Genomic DNA, 12,913 nt, shown 5'->3' with positions numbered 1-12,913 from the left:
GGTGATGCCGCGCGCCGGGACCCTGGCGGGGGCGCGCCCGGGGGGCGCCGGCGGGTGGGCCGCGACTTCCGTTCCCCGCGGAGGGCACGTGGCGCGCCCCCGCCCCCTCCTCGCGCCGCCTCCGGCCGCCCCCAACCCGGCGACGCGGGGGCCACGTGTGCGCGGCGCGCGGGTGAAATGGAACGGGGTGTGCTTGTGCCACTCGGGGGGGTCAGGCTGGGGCCACACGGGGAGCGGGGGGACCCTGGGCGGACGGGCGCTCGAGCCCGCGGACGGACGCACGAGCCCGCGTCCGGGCCGCGCGGCGCCGGCTGGGGGCGTGGCTCGCTTCGCCGTCGCGGCCAATCGGAGGCCGGGGGCGTGCGCGCCGGCCCAATGGCGGCGCGCGAGTGGGCGTTGCTAGGCGATAGGGTGATGGGCGGGCCGGGGCGGTGCGCGGGCGGCCGCGGGCGAGCGCGGTCGTTGACCTGGCCGAGGGAGCCCCGGGCGGGGTTACTGTCGGTCACCGCCGCGCCGGCCTGGTCCTTCCTGCCGGACGCCCCACTTCGCGGGCCGCCGCGGGAACCCGGAAACCCCTCCGGGCGCATCCCCGGCGCCCCCGGGCCGGCCCCGTGCGGGGCGCGGCCATCTGGAGAGCGGGCTCCGCGCGGACACCGCTCGGGGACTGGAACAAAGGAGCCTCCTGGGCGACACGCGCGCGCGCACACGTGGCCACTCGCACCCACGCGCGCGCCCCGGCGGAGGTCGGCCCTGCGCCTCCGCTTGCTCGCTCGGCCCCCGGGCTTACAGCTCCGCCCGCTGCCCACGGGGCCTCGAAGCCCCGCGCAGCGCCGGGGGGGCCACGGGGACGCGCGAGGGCTCCGCGGCCCCACAGCCGCACTGCCGTCCCGAGCACCCCTCCGTGGGTCTCCCCCCTGCCGAGGGCTTTCAGATCCCGGGCGCCGAGCCAGGGGCGGCTGCGCGGGTCGGGAGCGTCCTCAGAGCGGGACCGGCCCCTCCACTCGCTCCGGCCCAAGGAAGCCGCGCGGCCCCGCCTCACTCGAGGGGCAAGTCCCGGGAAGCAGGGCGCGCCGGCCCGGGCCCCACGTGCTCACGCAGCGGCCTGCGGCGCTGCTGACGCGGGGCGAGGCGGGAGCCGTGCCCACCCCGGGGCCTGGTCTGTGATCCTGGGCCTTGCGCTAGGCAGTTCCCAGGGCCGGTGCCGCCGCCGGCCCCCACACCTGGAGCCAGGCAGGGAGAGGGCACTGAAGCCACAGCGGGGGTGGGTGCAGCCTTCCCGGCACCCTCCCACCCTCCTGGAGGCGCTGTCTGCCCCGTGAGAGCCGGCCACCCCGAGGGAAAGCCTCGCGGCCCACCCAGGCTGCCTGAAGGCACAGCCGCCCTCCACCTGGGGTGGGGACAGGCCCTCTCTGTCCCTCAGCAGTGCTGCAGGCAGGAGCCCTCTGGCTGTGCCAATTAGGTGCAGACGTCAGGGGAGAAAAGGGCTGAGGGCTTTAGGCGAGCAGCGGAGCCCAGCGCTGCCTCCCAGGACAGGTGACTGTGGTTGGCTGCTGACTTAGCACAGACTCCCCAGCGTCAGGACTGCAGTTAGGATTCCTCGGACATGTTTTTTGGTGGGGGAGTGTGGGTGTGGTTTTGTAGTGGTGGGTCGGAGTGAGTGGTGTCAGTTTACCTGTTTCTCACTTTTGGCAGGTCCCAGGTCTGGGGCCACCCCCCCTCAACCAGCACCCTAGCATGAGCACCCTAGCACACAGGACACAGCAGGGGCCCACCCCATCTGGGCACTGGGGTCACCCCACTCCACGGTGCTTTCTGGGGGACGCTTGCCTTGCGGTGGGCATTCTGACTGCTCTCCGTGCCCCAGCAGCACGCAGGTGGGTGGCTGTGGGCCGTGACACAGGCAGATGCCTTTTCCCAAGTAGGACAGGTAAACAACTCCCAGGCCAGCACAGCTTTAATGGGCTCTGCACTCAGTCTGTGAGGCACCCCAGCAGCACTGGGGAGCCTGCACTGCAGCTCACAGCCCCCCAAGGTGAGCACACACACCCCTACTGTGGAGATGAAAGCACAGGCCCCCAAAGCCAACAGGGAGGGAGGGGTGGGGTGGAGCAGCCAAGGAAGTCAGTCCTTAAGGTTGTAGTTCCGGATCTTAGGGGGCTGCTGGCAGCCTTTAGGTTTTGCAGGGTGAGCCCTGGAGGGTCTGGCGGGCTTGGCCTTGGCCTGGGCCTCTATCTTCATCCCTCTGATGTTAAAGGGGGCCGGCGTCTCCACGGGGCTCCCATCAGGGTGTCGTTGGCTGTCAGCTGCTGGAGGTGCTGTGAGCTCTGCCAGGTGGAGAAACAAGAGAAAGGCCTGTTAGATTACGGGCCAGGAAGTCGCGGGCTCTTCCTCCCACAGTGACCACTCGGGCAGCATGGTCCCACCCTGGTGCCTGGGCGCAGGAGCTTTGGGCACGTGCTCTCCCAAAGCTCCCCAGGCCGGGGCTACCCCTCCACTGGGCACTCAGGACACTGGGCCCTGAATACTCCATCTCCTGTCACAGCCACTTCCTAACGGGTCCCACGGGGGGGGGGGGGGAGCCAGCCAAGGTTAATGGTTGACTTGCTTCCCCAGCTCTCGTCACCCCCTGCCCACTGGCCTTGCTCGCCAGCACCTCCAACTGCCAGGCAGCCCCAAACTTTATCCTTCGAACCCCCCTCCATTTTCCAAGTTTTTAGAACTAAGAATGAATTTCTTTTGTAAAATGAGGGTGTTATTAAGAAGCAGTTGTAAGACGCAAGCTCAGGACTGGCTCTCCCGCAAGGGGCCAGCAGGCTGGGTGGGGGCTGAGGCACTGGGTGATGCCCACTGTCTGCAAGGTGTGGCCGCTGTGAGGGAGTGAGGGACTGCCCGCAACAGCTGTGGGTGGCACAGGTGAGACCTGAGGATAAGGAAGGGCAGCCAGGCAGCCAGGAAGAGAAAGGGCAGGGCTGGTCTGGGGCCTGGGGCCTGGGGCCTGGGCTTGGAAGGCCCGTGCAGGGGAGGCTCACTGTGAGCTGTGGTCTGCCAGGTGCGCCCAGGTCCCTGGCCCCCTTGTGCCCCTCCTTTCACTTGGTGCCTTCCCTGCAGCCTCCCTGGGCTCGCGCACCCAAGGCCTCCTTCCTGTGCCCTCGGACCCAGCCCTCCTCCTGCGGCCAGGCCTCCGAGTGTCTGGTCCTAGATGCGGGGGTCGCAAGCCCTGGATGGTTCTCCAGCCCCAGACCAACTCCTCCACACAGACGCCTGCAGGCCCTGACCTCGGTCAGCTCCTTCCTGCTCCCTGGGCACCAACCTCTGCTCGCTTGGTTTCCTTCTGGAACCCTCCCCACAACACAACTCGAGGGACTGGCCCTCCCAGGGATCCCAAGGGTCCAAGTGCCTGACCTCAGTTCATCCTGGGGGCCGCTGCCTGGGCGTTGATGAAGAAAGTGAGGCTGAGGGAGAAGGGTCAGCCCAAGCCCAGGCCCCTCTGCTTGGGCTTGAGCTCCCTGTGGGGATGGGGGTGGGCAGGGGACCAGTCTCAGGTTTCTGCTCTCTCCTGAGGAGGTGGTGGGCTCCTCCAGGGCAGGGGAGTCCTGACTCAGGGGTGAGGCTCTGTCAGGCCTGCTGGAACCCCCCCACACTAGTGTGACCACTGCAGGTCTTCCACCTGTGTAACCAGAGTTGTGCCCCTGCTCAGGCTGCCATGCAACCTGCCTTCTCCTCACCTGACCTGCTCCACCAGCCCTGCCCAGTTTCCCCTCTGGCCCTGGGGAGGATCCAGCGCAGGGCTCCCTCCTTCCTCCTGAGTTGCTAGAGCCCCCAGTTCTGAGCACCCCCGGGCAGGACTAGAGCCACTAGGCCCCTCCCAGGGAATACCCGGGGCTGACAGCACCCAACATGTGGCCTGCCCTGCGAGCCTGGACAGATCTTGTGGACCTGTGTGGAGGTAGAGGTGGCCAGGGTCCTGTGGCTGGGACACTGAGCCGTGCCTGCCCTGGCTCCCCAGAGCCTTCCCTGGGGCTGGGGCCAGACTTGGGTCCCAGCTGTGCCTGGGGCTCAAGGCATGAGGCCTCAGCCAGTCCTATCTCCTGTGCTCCCTTTTGGGGGCAACAACCTGCAAGAGCTGATGGCCCTCATTTCTGCTGAGACCTCCTGCTTCCCCAGGAGCACTGCACCCCAGGTCTTGGCCCCCTCACCCTGAAACCCCTTTCTGATTAGGGATTCAGAGAGATCTAAGCCTAAAAACTGGGTAAATGAGAGAAAATTCATGAAAGATACATTTGCAAAAGGGGCCTGTGGGGGCTGCACTGCAGGGTCAGCCGGGCTGGCTCAGGACTCAGCCCCCAGCATGTCCGGGTCCTTGCAGGGTGTGGCTGCCTGTCCTCAGCCTGGCCTGGTGCACAGGCCACACGTGGCCACTGGCTGCTCTCTGCTCCTCTTGGCAGGACAGCTGTCAATGAGGCAACTCTCCTTTTGCACAGAAAGGTGGCTGCTCAGGGGGCTGCCCACCAGCCCTGTGCACAGAGCTGCCCACCCTGCTCAGGGCACTGTGACCCTGGCCAGAGGTTCCCCATGCCAGGCCCAGCCCCTGAAGTCACTCTCTGGACCTTGTAGGCTGCAGCACATGCAGAGACTATGCAGACCCAGAGCACCAGGCCCCTCACAGGCCCATGGCACAGCTGGTGGCTCTCCGAGCCATCTGAGCCATCTCCGCTGCCCCCTGGTTTCAGTCGGCGAGGAGCAGGGTGGCTGTGACCATGCAGCCAGGCCCCGGGGAGCCCAGGCTCTCAAGGAGGCGAGGCGGCCTCTCTGGGGTCTTTGCTGTCAGGAGGATTGCAGGTGGAGCTCTCTGGGCACACACCTGTAGCTTCCACCCAAAGCTGGTGCAGGTGGAGGCCACCCCGAGGGAGCAGAGAAAAGCAAACTAACGCAATGGAGGCAGATGCCGCCCCTCCTCCTGGCGCCGCCCGAGCAGCTGGGGCTCAGTGTGGGGGCCGCGGGGCCTCCCTGGGAGCAGCAGGAATGCAGAGAAAGAAACAAACAAGCGGGAAATACGTGAAAGACACAAACCGCTGCTATCGGCCGCTTTGGACAGTCCACGGTCTTTTAAAGGGAAATGCAAGGGGGCCGTCCCGTCCTTTGCCCGCAAACCTGCCGCCGGCCCCGAGTGGCTCAGCCGGTGCCGGGCTCCTTCAGCCTCTCGTGGTGCAGGCCTGCTGGGGACCACGCCAGCCAGCTGTGTCTGTCTGTAGCGCTTTTATTTGCCGTGATTTTTGGAAAGTATCTTTGCTCCAGGTAGGACTAGGGGGCAGCTTCCTCTCCGCTCCCACTCAGGGTGGCAGCCTCTGTCGCTGGCCCACACCGTGTCCTGTCCGGAGGGAAGCCTGCCTGCCGTGGTTTTGTCTGTTCATCGCTACATAATGTGTCTTTTATTTTTCTTTGGCCGCTTTTAAGATTTTATCTTCCTCACCGATTTTCAGAAATTCGGTCATGAGGTTCCCGGGGTTGCAGGCATGTGTTGATCCTGCTGCACCGGGTGAACTTCTTGGAAATGAGTGGTTTTCATCAAATTTAGAAAAACCTGGCCGTAATCTCTCGAGGTCCTCGTCGCCCCCTTCCCCCTGCTCCTGCCTGGCTGACGGCCCCTCACCCCCGGCGCCTCTCTGAGCCTCGTCCTGCGGGTCACTGCGCTTTCTCCGGCCGCCTCTACGCTCCGCTGGCCCACCCCGTGCACTGTCTGCATCTGACATGCGCTTTCATTCCTAGAGGCAGCGGGAGGTTGTGGCCATGCTGTTGCCTCAGAACAAGCACCACTAGAGCCAGGTGACTTCTTGAAGTATTTGCTTTGTTTTTAAAGGTATTTCAACACGAGTTTCCCTCTAAGTGGCAGCAGTTGCTTCATCAGAACAGCTGCAGGAAAAGAGCTAACAAAGGCCTGTTTGACCATCTGTTTCTCAGAAAGTAGGGAGGATGCTCTGTGCCTCTTTAAACACTCTCAGGTGGTGACGGTCAACAAGAGCAGGAGGCGGAAGTCACTCGCCCTGTCCAGGAGCGAGGGCTTATGGACGTCCCCCAGTCTACGCAATCACGAAACCCTACAGAACTGTTTATAGCCAAGATCTGTGCTCCTGACTTCCCCTTCCTTCTATAAACACCCCGCCGTCTGGGCACGAGGCCAGCGCGTGCACGTGGCTGCCACGTCTGCCTGCTCTGAGTTGTAACCCTTCCTTTTCCCCCCGAATAAATCCTTTCTGGTGACGAAACACCTAGTAGATATTATTTTTCAGTCCACAGCAGTTTCCCTGGGGTACCCTGGCTGTCTCATTCAGTCCATCCTGACCACATAACAGGCAGAGCCAAGAGAACAGAGGGACATGCTGATGACAGAGGGTGGACCCTTTGCCCTGTGGGCACTGAGCAGGCCCATGGTGATCCTGTGGGCAGTTTCCATGCCACCTGCCTCACGAGGGCGCCGTGACAGTGGCCATGAGCACGTGCCCTGACTGCCCTGATGGGGGTTTGTATCATCATGTTTCCGGTGCAAAAAACGGCCCCTCCCTGGCTCAGGGCGGCCTCTTTCCCTATGGGGCTGGATGGCCTTGTTGTCCTAAAAGCCCTCTAGGGATTTCCAGGCCCGAGGGGAGTTCTTTGGTTAGCACACAGAGGACCCAGACTGAAAGGTAGACGTCACCTTCCAGGTACGTGCACAATGGAATCACACTGTCCTCTGAGGTCACCTGTCCTGTCCTGTGACATTTCCACCTTTCCTTTGTCATCACAGACTTCATCACAGGCAGCTGCTCCTCTCCAATGTCATCATGGCCGAGCTCCAGATGGCACCATTACAGGCCTCACCGGCATGTGGATCGGTGATACGAAGGCCCGAGTTCAGAGGATACTTAAGTTCTCTGAGCTCGGCTGGGTTGCAGCCTGGCTTTTGAGGAAGGCCTGGAACACTGCACTTAAACCCACGACGCTAGGAGGGGATGGACGGGAGTGTCCTGGGGCCATGAGTCCCATTCAGAGGCTGGTGGCCTAGGGCGTATGCTTTGTATGTAGCTTGACCATGGTGAGCCACGGGCTCTCGGGTGCAGTGTCTGTTCTACCTGCCTGGGAAGGCGCTTTCCTGGAGTCCACCGTCAGACCCTTCTCTGGAACACAGTGCTCAGCTGGAGGGCCCGGGCCCCAGGCAGGACTGGATCTGGCTTCCAGGACTATGTAGCTAGAAAACTGAGCTGTGATTTGGCCCACACTTTGTTTTGATTTTTAAATTAGTTGCCAATATTAGAAATGGGAAGCGTTCTATATAAAAACAAGGTCTCTAGCTCTTCCTTTGGGGGGGGAGGGGCGCTTAAACAACAGAAATTGATTGTCCCACAGTCTGGAGGCTAGAGCTTGAAAATCAAGGCATCGGCAGGGTCGCTCCTCTCTGAGGCTGAGGGGCCAGCTGTCCCAGCCTCTCCCAGTGTCCAGTGGTTTCCTGGCACCCTCTGGTGCCCCTTGGCTGCTGGACACATCTCCCCGATCTCTGCCTCCTGACATGGGGTCTTCGCTGTGCACCTCTGTCCTAATCACCTTTTTTTTTTTTATCCTAACTTAAGGATATTTTTTCCATTCCTTTGCAGAAAGTAGAAGTGAGGGGAGGAAGAGACACACACATCAATTGGTTGCCTCCCGCAAGCGCCCCAACTGGGGTCGGGGATAGAACCTGTGACCAAGGTACGTGCCCTTGGCCAGAATAAAACCCAGGACCCTTCAGTATGCTGGTCAATGCTCTAACCATTGAGCCACACTGGCCAGGACTAATTGCCTTCTTTTATAAGGATGCCAGTCATGCAAAATTAGGGGCCCCCTTACTCCAGTATGACCTCATCCTAATTACATCTGCAATGATCCTATTTCTAAATGGGGTCATATCTTGAGGGGGTTAAGATTTCGCAAGAATTTGTGGGGGAAAGAATTCAACCCGTCACTGTTGGTGTTTCCCTAGAGGGGGTAGTACGGAGTCCACCTGCATCTGTTTCAAAGCTCGGGGGAAATCATCGATGGCCACATGTTTCCCAGCCTCTGTGCAGAAAGGAGCCTGGAGGTTGGGGCTGGGCTGGCTCAGTGTCAGGAATTGTTCTACCCCAGGGTGTTCACTGTGGCCGTGGGGGCCAATGAACCACAGGACACCCTTTGGGTGCAGACAATCCCACAGACAGGTGCAGCTCATGGTCCCTTCTGAATGGGCGTCTCGGCACTATGCTGGGACTGGGGGCTCCCTTGCCGTGAGAGGGCAGAAGGGGAGAGTCTCCAGGTGAGTGACGAGAGACATCTGGGCAGAGGGACTGAGGGAGCAGGAAGGTGGGAGGAGCAGGAAGAGCAGAGGAGGGGGCCTGGCTTCTCTGTGGGTGCACAGAGCACAGGAGCCACACAGGAGGAGGGGAGCCTCCTTGCAGAGCCAGCGATTCACAGGTGACCAACAAGGGCTCCTTGTGAACAGGCAACGAACATTCAAACTCAGCGGGAAAGTGTCCAGTGTATCAAACAAAACTAAGTCAGTGTTGACCGTGGGTTTATTGATGACAGGTAACGTGGGTGAGGGACTATTTGGGAGCCCCAGGTGGTGGGTGGCAGGCCCCTAGGGCTGCCGTCACTGCAGCACAGGCCAGGCGGGAGCTCCTGGTGAGACCCACCTTAGGGCAGCGGCCAGGTATTAACCCCCCAGCAGGGATATTCCTCAGGAGCTTCCTGCCACTATCTGCCTGACCCTTGTGACCACCATGGTCCTTCCCCCACCCTGTCCCCTCTGGAACTCCAAGGAGTGGAATGAAGGCTGGGACTTGGTGCTACATGGCCTGGGGCGGTCACTGGGGCCTGGGCTGAGTTTCTTCACTTGAAAATGGGAGCCAGCCTGGCAGGGGTCCAGGAGATCATGGTTCGATTCCCGGTCAAGGCACATGTCCAGGTTGTGGCCTTGATCCCCAGTAGGGTGCGTGCAGGAGGCAGCCAATCCATGACTCTCATAATTGATGTTTCTCTCTCTCTCCCTCTCCTTTCCTCTCTCTGAAATCAATTTTTAAAAAAATATTTTTTTAAAAAAAGACCTGAACTTCTTGAAAAAAAAGGAAACAGGAGCCCATTGGCTGTGTGGCATCAGTTTGCCACAGAGATCACATCCCTTAGTGCAGGTGGAATGCTAAGGACCACACCTGGCACCCCACCAGCATGCAGCCAGCACCCTGGCCAGCAACCAGCCAGCACTGGCTCTTAGCTGTGCTCTCCTCTTTAAAAAAACCATTCAGATCACATTTTTAAAAATGGGTGGCTGTCCCCTTCTAGACTCTCCAGCCTGTGTTCTGACTTTCAAAAATCACAGGGAACATGCGTTGTCTTGTGCCACTAGCTTTCACAGTTGCCTCTAAAAAGGGCACAAAACCTGAACAACACACAAAGACCATGTAATTTAAAAGCTGAAACTAAAATCAGTAATGAAATGCCACCTTTCACTTATCAGACTGGCAAGAAAAGAGAAGGCCGATCACACCGCTGCAGAGCAGAGCGAGGAAAGGGGCTCAGGGCCGCAGCCGCCGGGGACAGCAGCACTCAGGGCTCAGCCGCCGCCACCTGTGACCCAGCGACTTCCACTCTGAGCAAACACAGAGCATCCGTGGGAGGCTCAGGGCAGCACTGCCTGAGGAGCTAAACACGAGAACCTGGGTGTCCCGGATGCCAGGGGGTTAGAGAGCGGCAGGGGCAGAGAATCAGTAACACTGACAAGTCGGGCCCACTCGCTCGGGCGCAGCGACTAGATGGCGGTGGACGCCTGGAATCGAGCTGCCACCACAGTGAACAGAAAAGACGACGCAGGTTTCAATGGAGTGGGGTGAGAGGGCAGAGCAGGGCCACTGAGCAGCTGTGGCCTAGGGGGCAGGGAGGGGACTGAACAGGGAGCAGGGGAGAGGAGGGAAGAGGGGGGACTGACTCACTGTTCACGTGGCCCCCATACTATTTCCACTTATTTCTCAGGCACCAGGAGGACTGGCTCACGACCGGAGGCCACTGGAGCTCCTTTGCCCCAGTGGCTGCCCCACAGCCTGCAGGCTGACAGCACACACTGCGCCCTCCTGGCGCATCTTATCCGCGGATAGCCTTGCTTATGTTGCTTAAGAATATTTCTATAGCCTGGCCGGGTGTGGCTCAGTGGCTGAGCATCGACCTAGGATCCAGGAGATCGAGGTTCGATTCCCAGTCAGGCCACATGCCCCAGTTGCGGGCTCGATCCCCAGTCGAGGGGGTGCCGGAGGCAGCCGATCAATGACAGCTGGGGGTGTGCAGGAGGCAGCCGATCAATGACGACTCATCACTGATGTTTCCATCTCCCTCTCCCTCTCCATTCCTCTCTCTGAAATCAATAAAGATATTTTAGAGAGAGAGAATATTTTTCTAGTTTGATTATCTTAGAGGTTAGAAAAGAATTATCTTGGAAATTAGTGATTTTTAAATCACACCTCCGGTTAACCCTCCAGCCATCTGTCAACACTCAGTTGCCATCCTGCACCTTGTAGGTGTGATTTCAAGCCCTTCGCCTGCGGGTCTAGGTGAGGGTGGTAATGCAGGGAGCTGGCTGTGGTGACCTCTCTGGGTCCTGAACCACCACACACCCACCTCCCCGGCTCCTGCCTCCACTCACCCGTGGCCAGCTCTGCTAGTACCTGTCTCTGCTCTACAACTTGACAAGCCATTGTTTTAGCTTCAAGAGAAACTGTCCACATACCAGTTAGAATCACACTAACTGGTTATTTCAATTTGGAGAACACAGCTACCTTTATAACACTTAATATTTCTGTCCAGGAAGGGCCTGTTTTCCAAATCTCACCCTTTTTAAAGTGGTTGGTAGTTTCTCTAATCTCACACTTTGCCTGAGAGTCTGGACCCCTGGGTGCCCCTTCCAGTTATCTCCCTGCACACCCTCCCCTCCTCCAGCACCTACTGTGAGACACAGTGAGGTGTAGGGGCTGGTGCCAGGGAAGGAAGCCAGGGGGTGAGGGATGCCCACAGTGCACAGGAGTCCACTGGTGCGGCGGGTGGGTGTCTGCAGGTGCGGGCAGGAGGGGGCTGGCTGCACTTGTCCAAGAGGAAGGGAGGTGGGGTCCAAGGCCCACCACCACTGCAGCGGGGAACCACGGGCCCTCCATGGCTGCAGCTGTGCACGAATGTGGGTGAGCGGGCAGGGTGGGGAGATTTCCACCCCAGGAAAGTGGATCCCAGAGGACGGCAGAGGGGCTGCAGTGACCTCAAGGTGCAGGTCCAGGGTGCGGCAGAGCAATCCGGACCCCAGATCCCAAGGGTCAGGTTGGGGCCCTGGCCTGAGTCGGGGTTACAGCAGCACCTGTCCAGGTGGGCAAAGGAGCAGCGTATGTGTGCCTGTGAGGGAAGGTGGACATCGGGGCGGGGCCGGGAGGGTGGGGCAGGGCAGGTCCCTCCTCAAAACCCAGAACAAAGCGTCGCCTTGTGAAGCATCGCACTGTGGCCAGTCCTGTTATTACACGCAGGTGCCAGAGCCTGTACACTGTCTCGAGGCTGCCTCCACCCCACTCATGGCCACCAGGCTCAGTGCTGCTCATGGCAGGTGGAAGGCCGTCTCCTGGGGCCAGAACCAAGCGCCCGCTGCCTCTGGGGGCCCATCCCGGCACTGACTTCACTGCAAATGCGACCGAGCCTTTGACGGCACAGTTTCGTCCTAGCCGTGCTCCTTCGGCACTCAGGTCGTGGGAAGGTCTTAGCGATACTCTCACGCCCAGCAGGAAAACCCAAGGTGACTCCATCACGTGGCTCAGACACTCGGGAGGAGAGCCGACACTCTGCAGGTAACTTACACTGAACACCAAACATCTCCTGATGGAGCCGCCCTCGGAGGCTCCCGTCAGTGCCGTCCCCTGTGCTGCGGCCCACGCGGGAGGTGCTCTGTGACACTGGTGCCTAACCTGTCCCTCTGTGAGACAAATGATGGTCAGCTACGTGGCAGGATGCAGTGACCGGGACACGGTCACGGGCCTGGAACGGGGTGCGCTGTGCTGACCCGGACGGACTCCCGAGTTCTCGCCCATCCCACGTCCTCCAACAGCATCCCCTCCTCTGCCTTCCTGGCTATGCCTTGGCCTCACACAGCCCCCACAAAGGGCCCTTCATGACGACCACCAGGAGGGACAATAACGTGATGGGCTGAGCAAAACAGCGACGGCTGTTTCTCCCCAAGGGACAGCCTGTCCCAACCACAGCTCCCCGCAGACATGGCGTCCTGTCATGGGGGGCCCACCTGAGTACACAGTCGCTGTGCGTCAGCCGACGCTGTGTGGGAGACCTTGGGTCCGCACCACAGAACGGGGGATGTGCTTAGCCACCGTGTTGGAGGAAGGACACGGAGCACACAGTGACTGAACCGAAGTGCAGAGCCTGAACTTGCAGGTCACCTGGGCAGGCCACCGCCGTCCTCGCCACCACCCGAGACCCACGGCGGTACCCAGATGCACATGCTCACCTACCTGGGGCTGAGTCGTCCTGGGAGGTGAGGCCAGATGGGCTGGATCCCAGTTCCAGTAGCTTCCACGTGTCCTGGAGGGAACTGCTGCCCAGTGACGAGGACCTTTGGGTGTGGTGGCCACTGTCCTGGCGGAGTTCATGAACCTGCGGTGGCTTCGGGGACCGGTTTTCTTTTTGACGAGCTGACATGCAAGTCACAGAGGAGATTCTGTGCTGCTTCTAAAAAGTCAGAAACGACAAACTATCCTCGAGAGCCACCCTCTCTCCAACCCAGGGGAGACAACAGGGCTCCCGTCCCCCTTCCCGTAGGTGACAAGACAGTGGGAATGACCCAAAGACAGGCCTTTGCAGTGAGACCTCAGGGACCAGGAGAGGCCACGGGAGGCAG

The 12,913-nt window shown here is 60.6% G+C and overlaps 1 protein-coding gene across 4 annotated transcripts in view; it reads right to left on the bottom strand.

Annotated features, from left to right (window-relative positions):
- Positions 1 to 1,519: 1,519 nt before the first annotated feature.
- CCDC57 (coiled-coil domain containing 57) overlaps positions 1,520 to 12,913 on the bottom strand; it is a 42,739-nt gene continuing 31,345 nt past the window's right edge. For all 4 annotated transcript variants that reach the window (XM_081162541.1, XM_081162542.1, XM_081162544.1 and 1 more), the window contains 2 exons: positions 12,528 to 12,744; positions 1,520 to 2,324 (listed from right to left, as the gene is read on the bottom strand). In XM_081162541.1, the coding sequence (XP_081018667.1) occupies positions 2,122 to 2,324; positions 12,528 to 12,744 (420 nt within the window). In that variant the 3' untranslated portion in view covers positions 1,520 to 2,121. The remainder of the gene's footprint in view (positions 2,325 to 12,527; positions 12,745 to 12,913) is intronic.

This window comes from Miniopterus schreibersii, assembly GCF_964146895.1.
Source record: "Miniopterus schreibersii genome assembly, chromosome: 16".
NCBI lineage: Eukaryota > Metazoa > Chordata > Mammalia > Chiroptera > Miniopteridae > Miniopterus > Miniopterus schreibersii.
The sequence above is the reverse complement of the archived record's forward strand: the minus strand, read 5'-3'. Positions and strand labels throughout refer to the sequence as shown.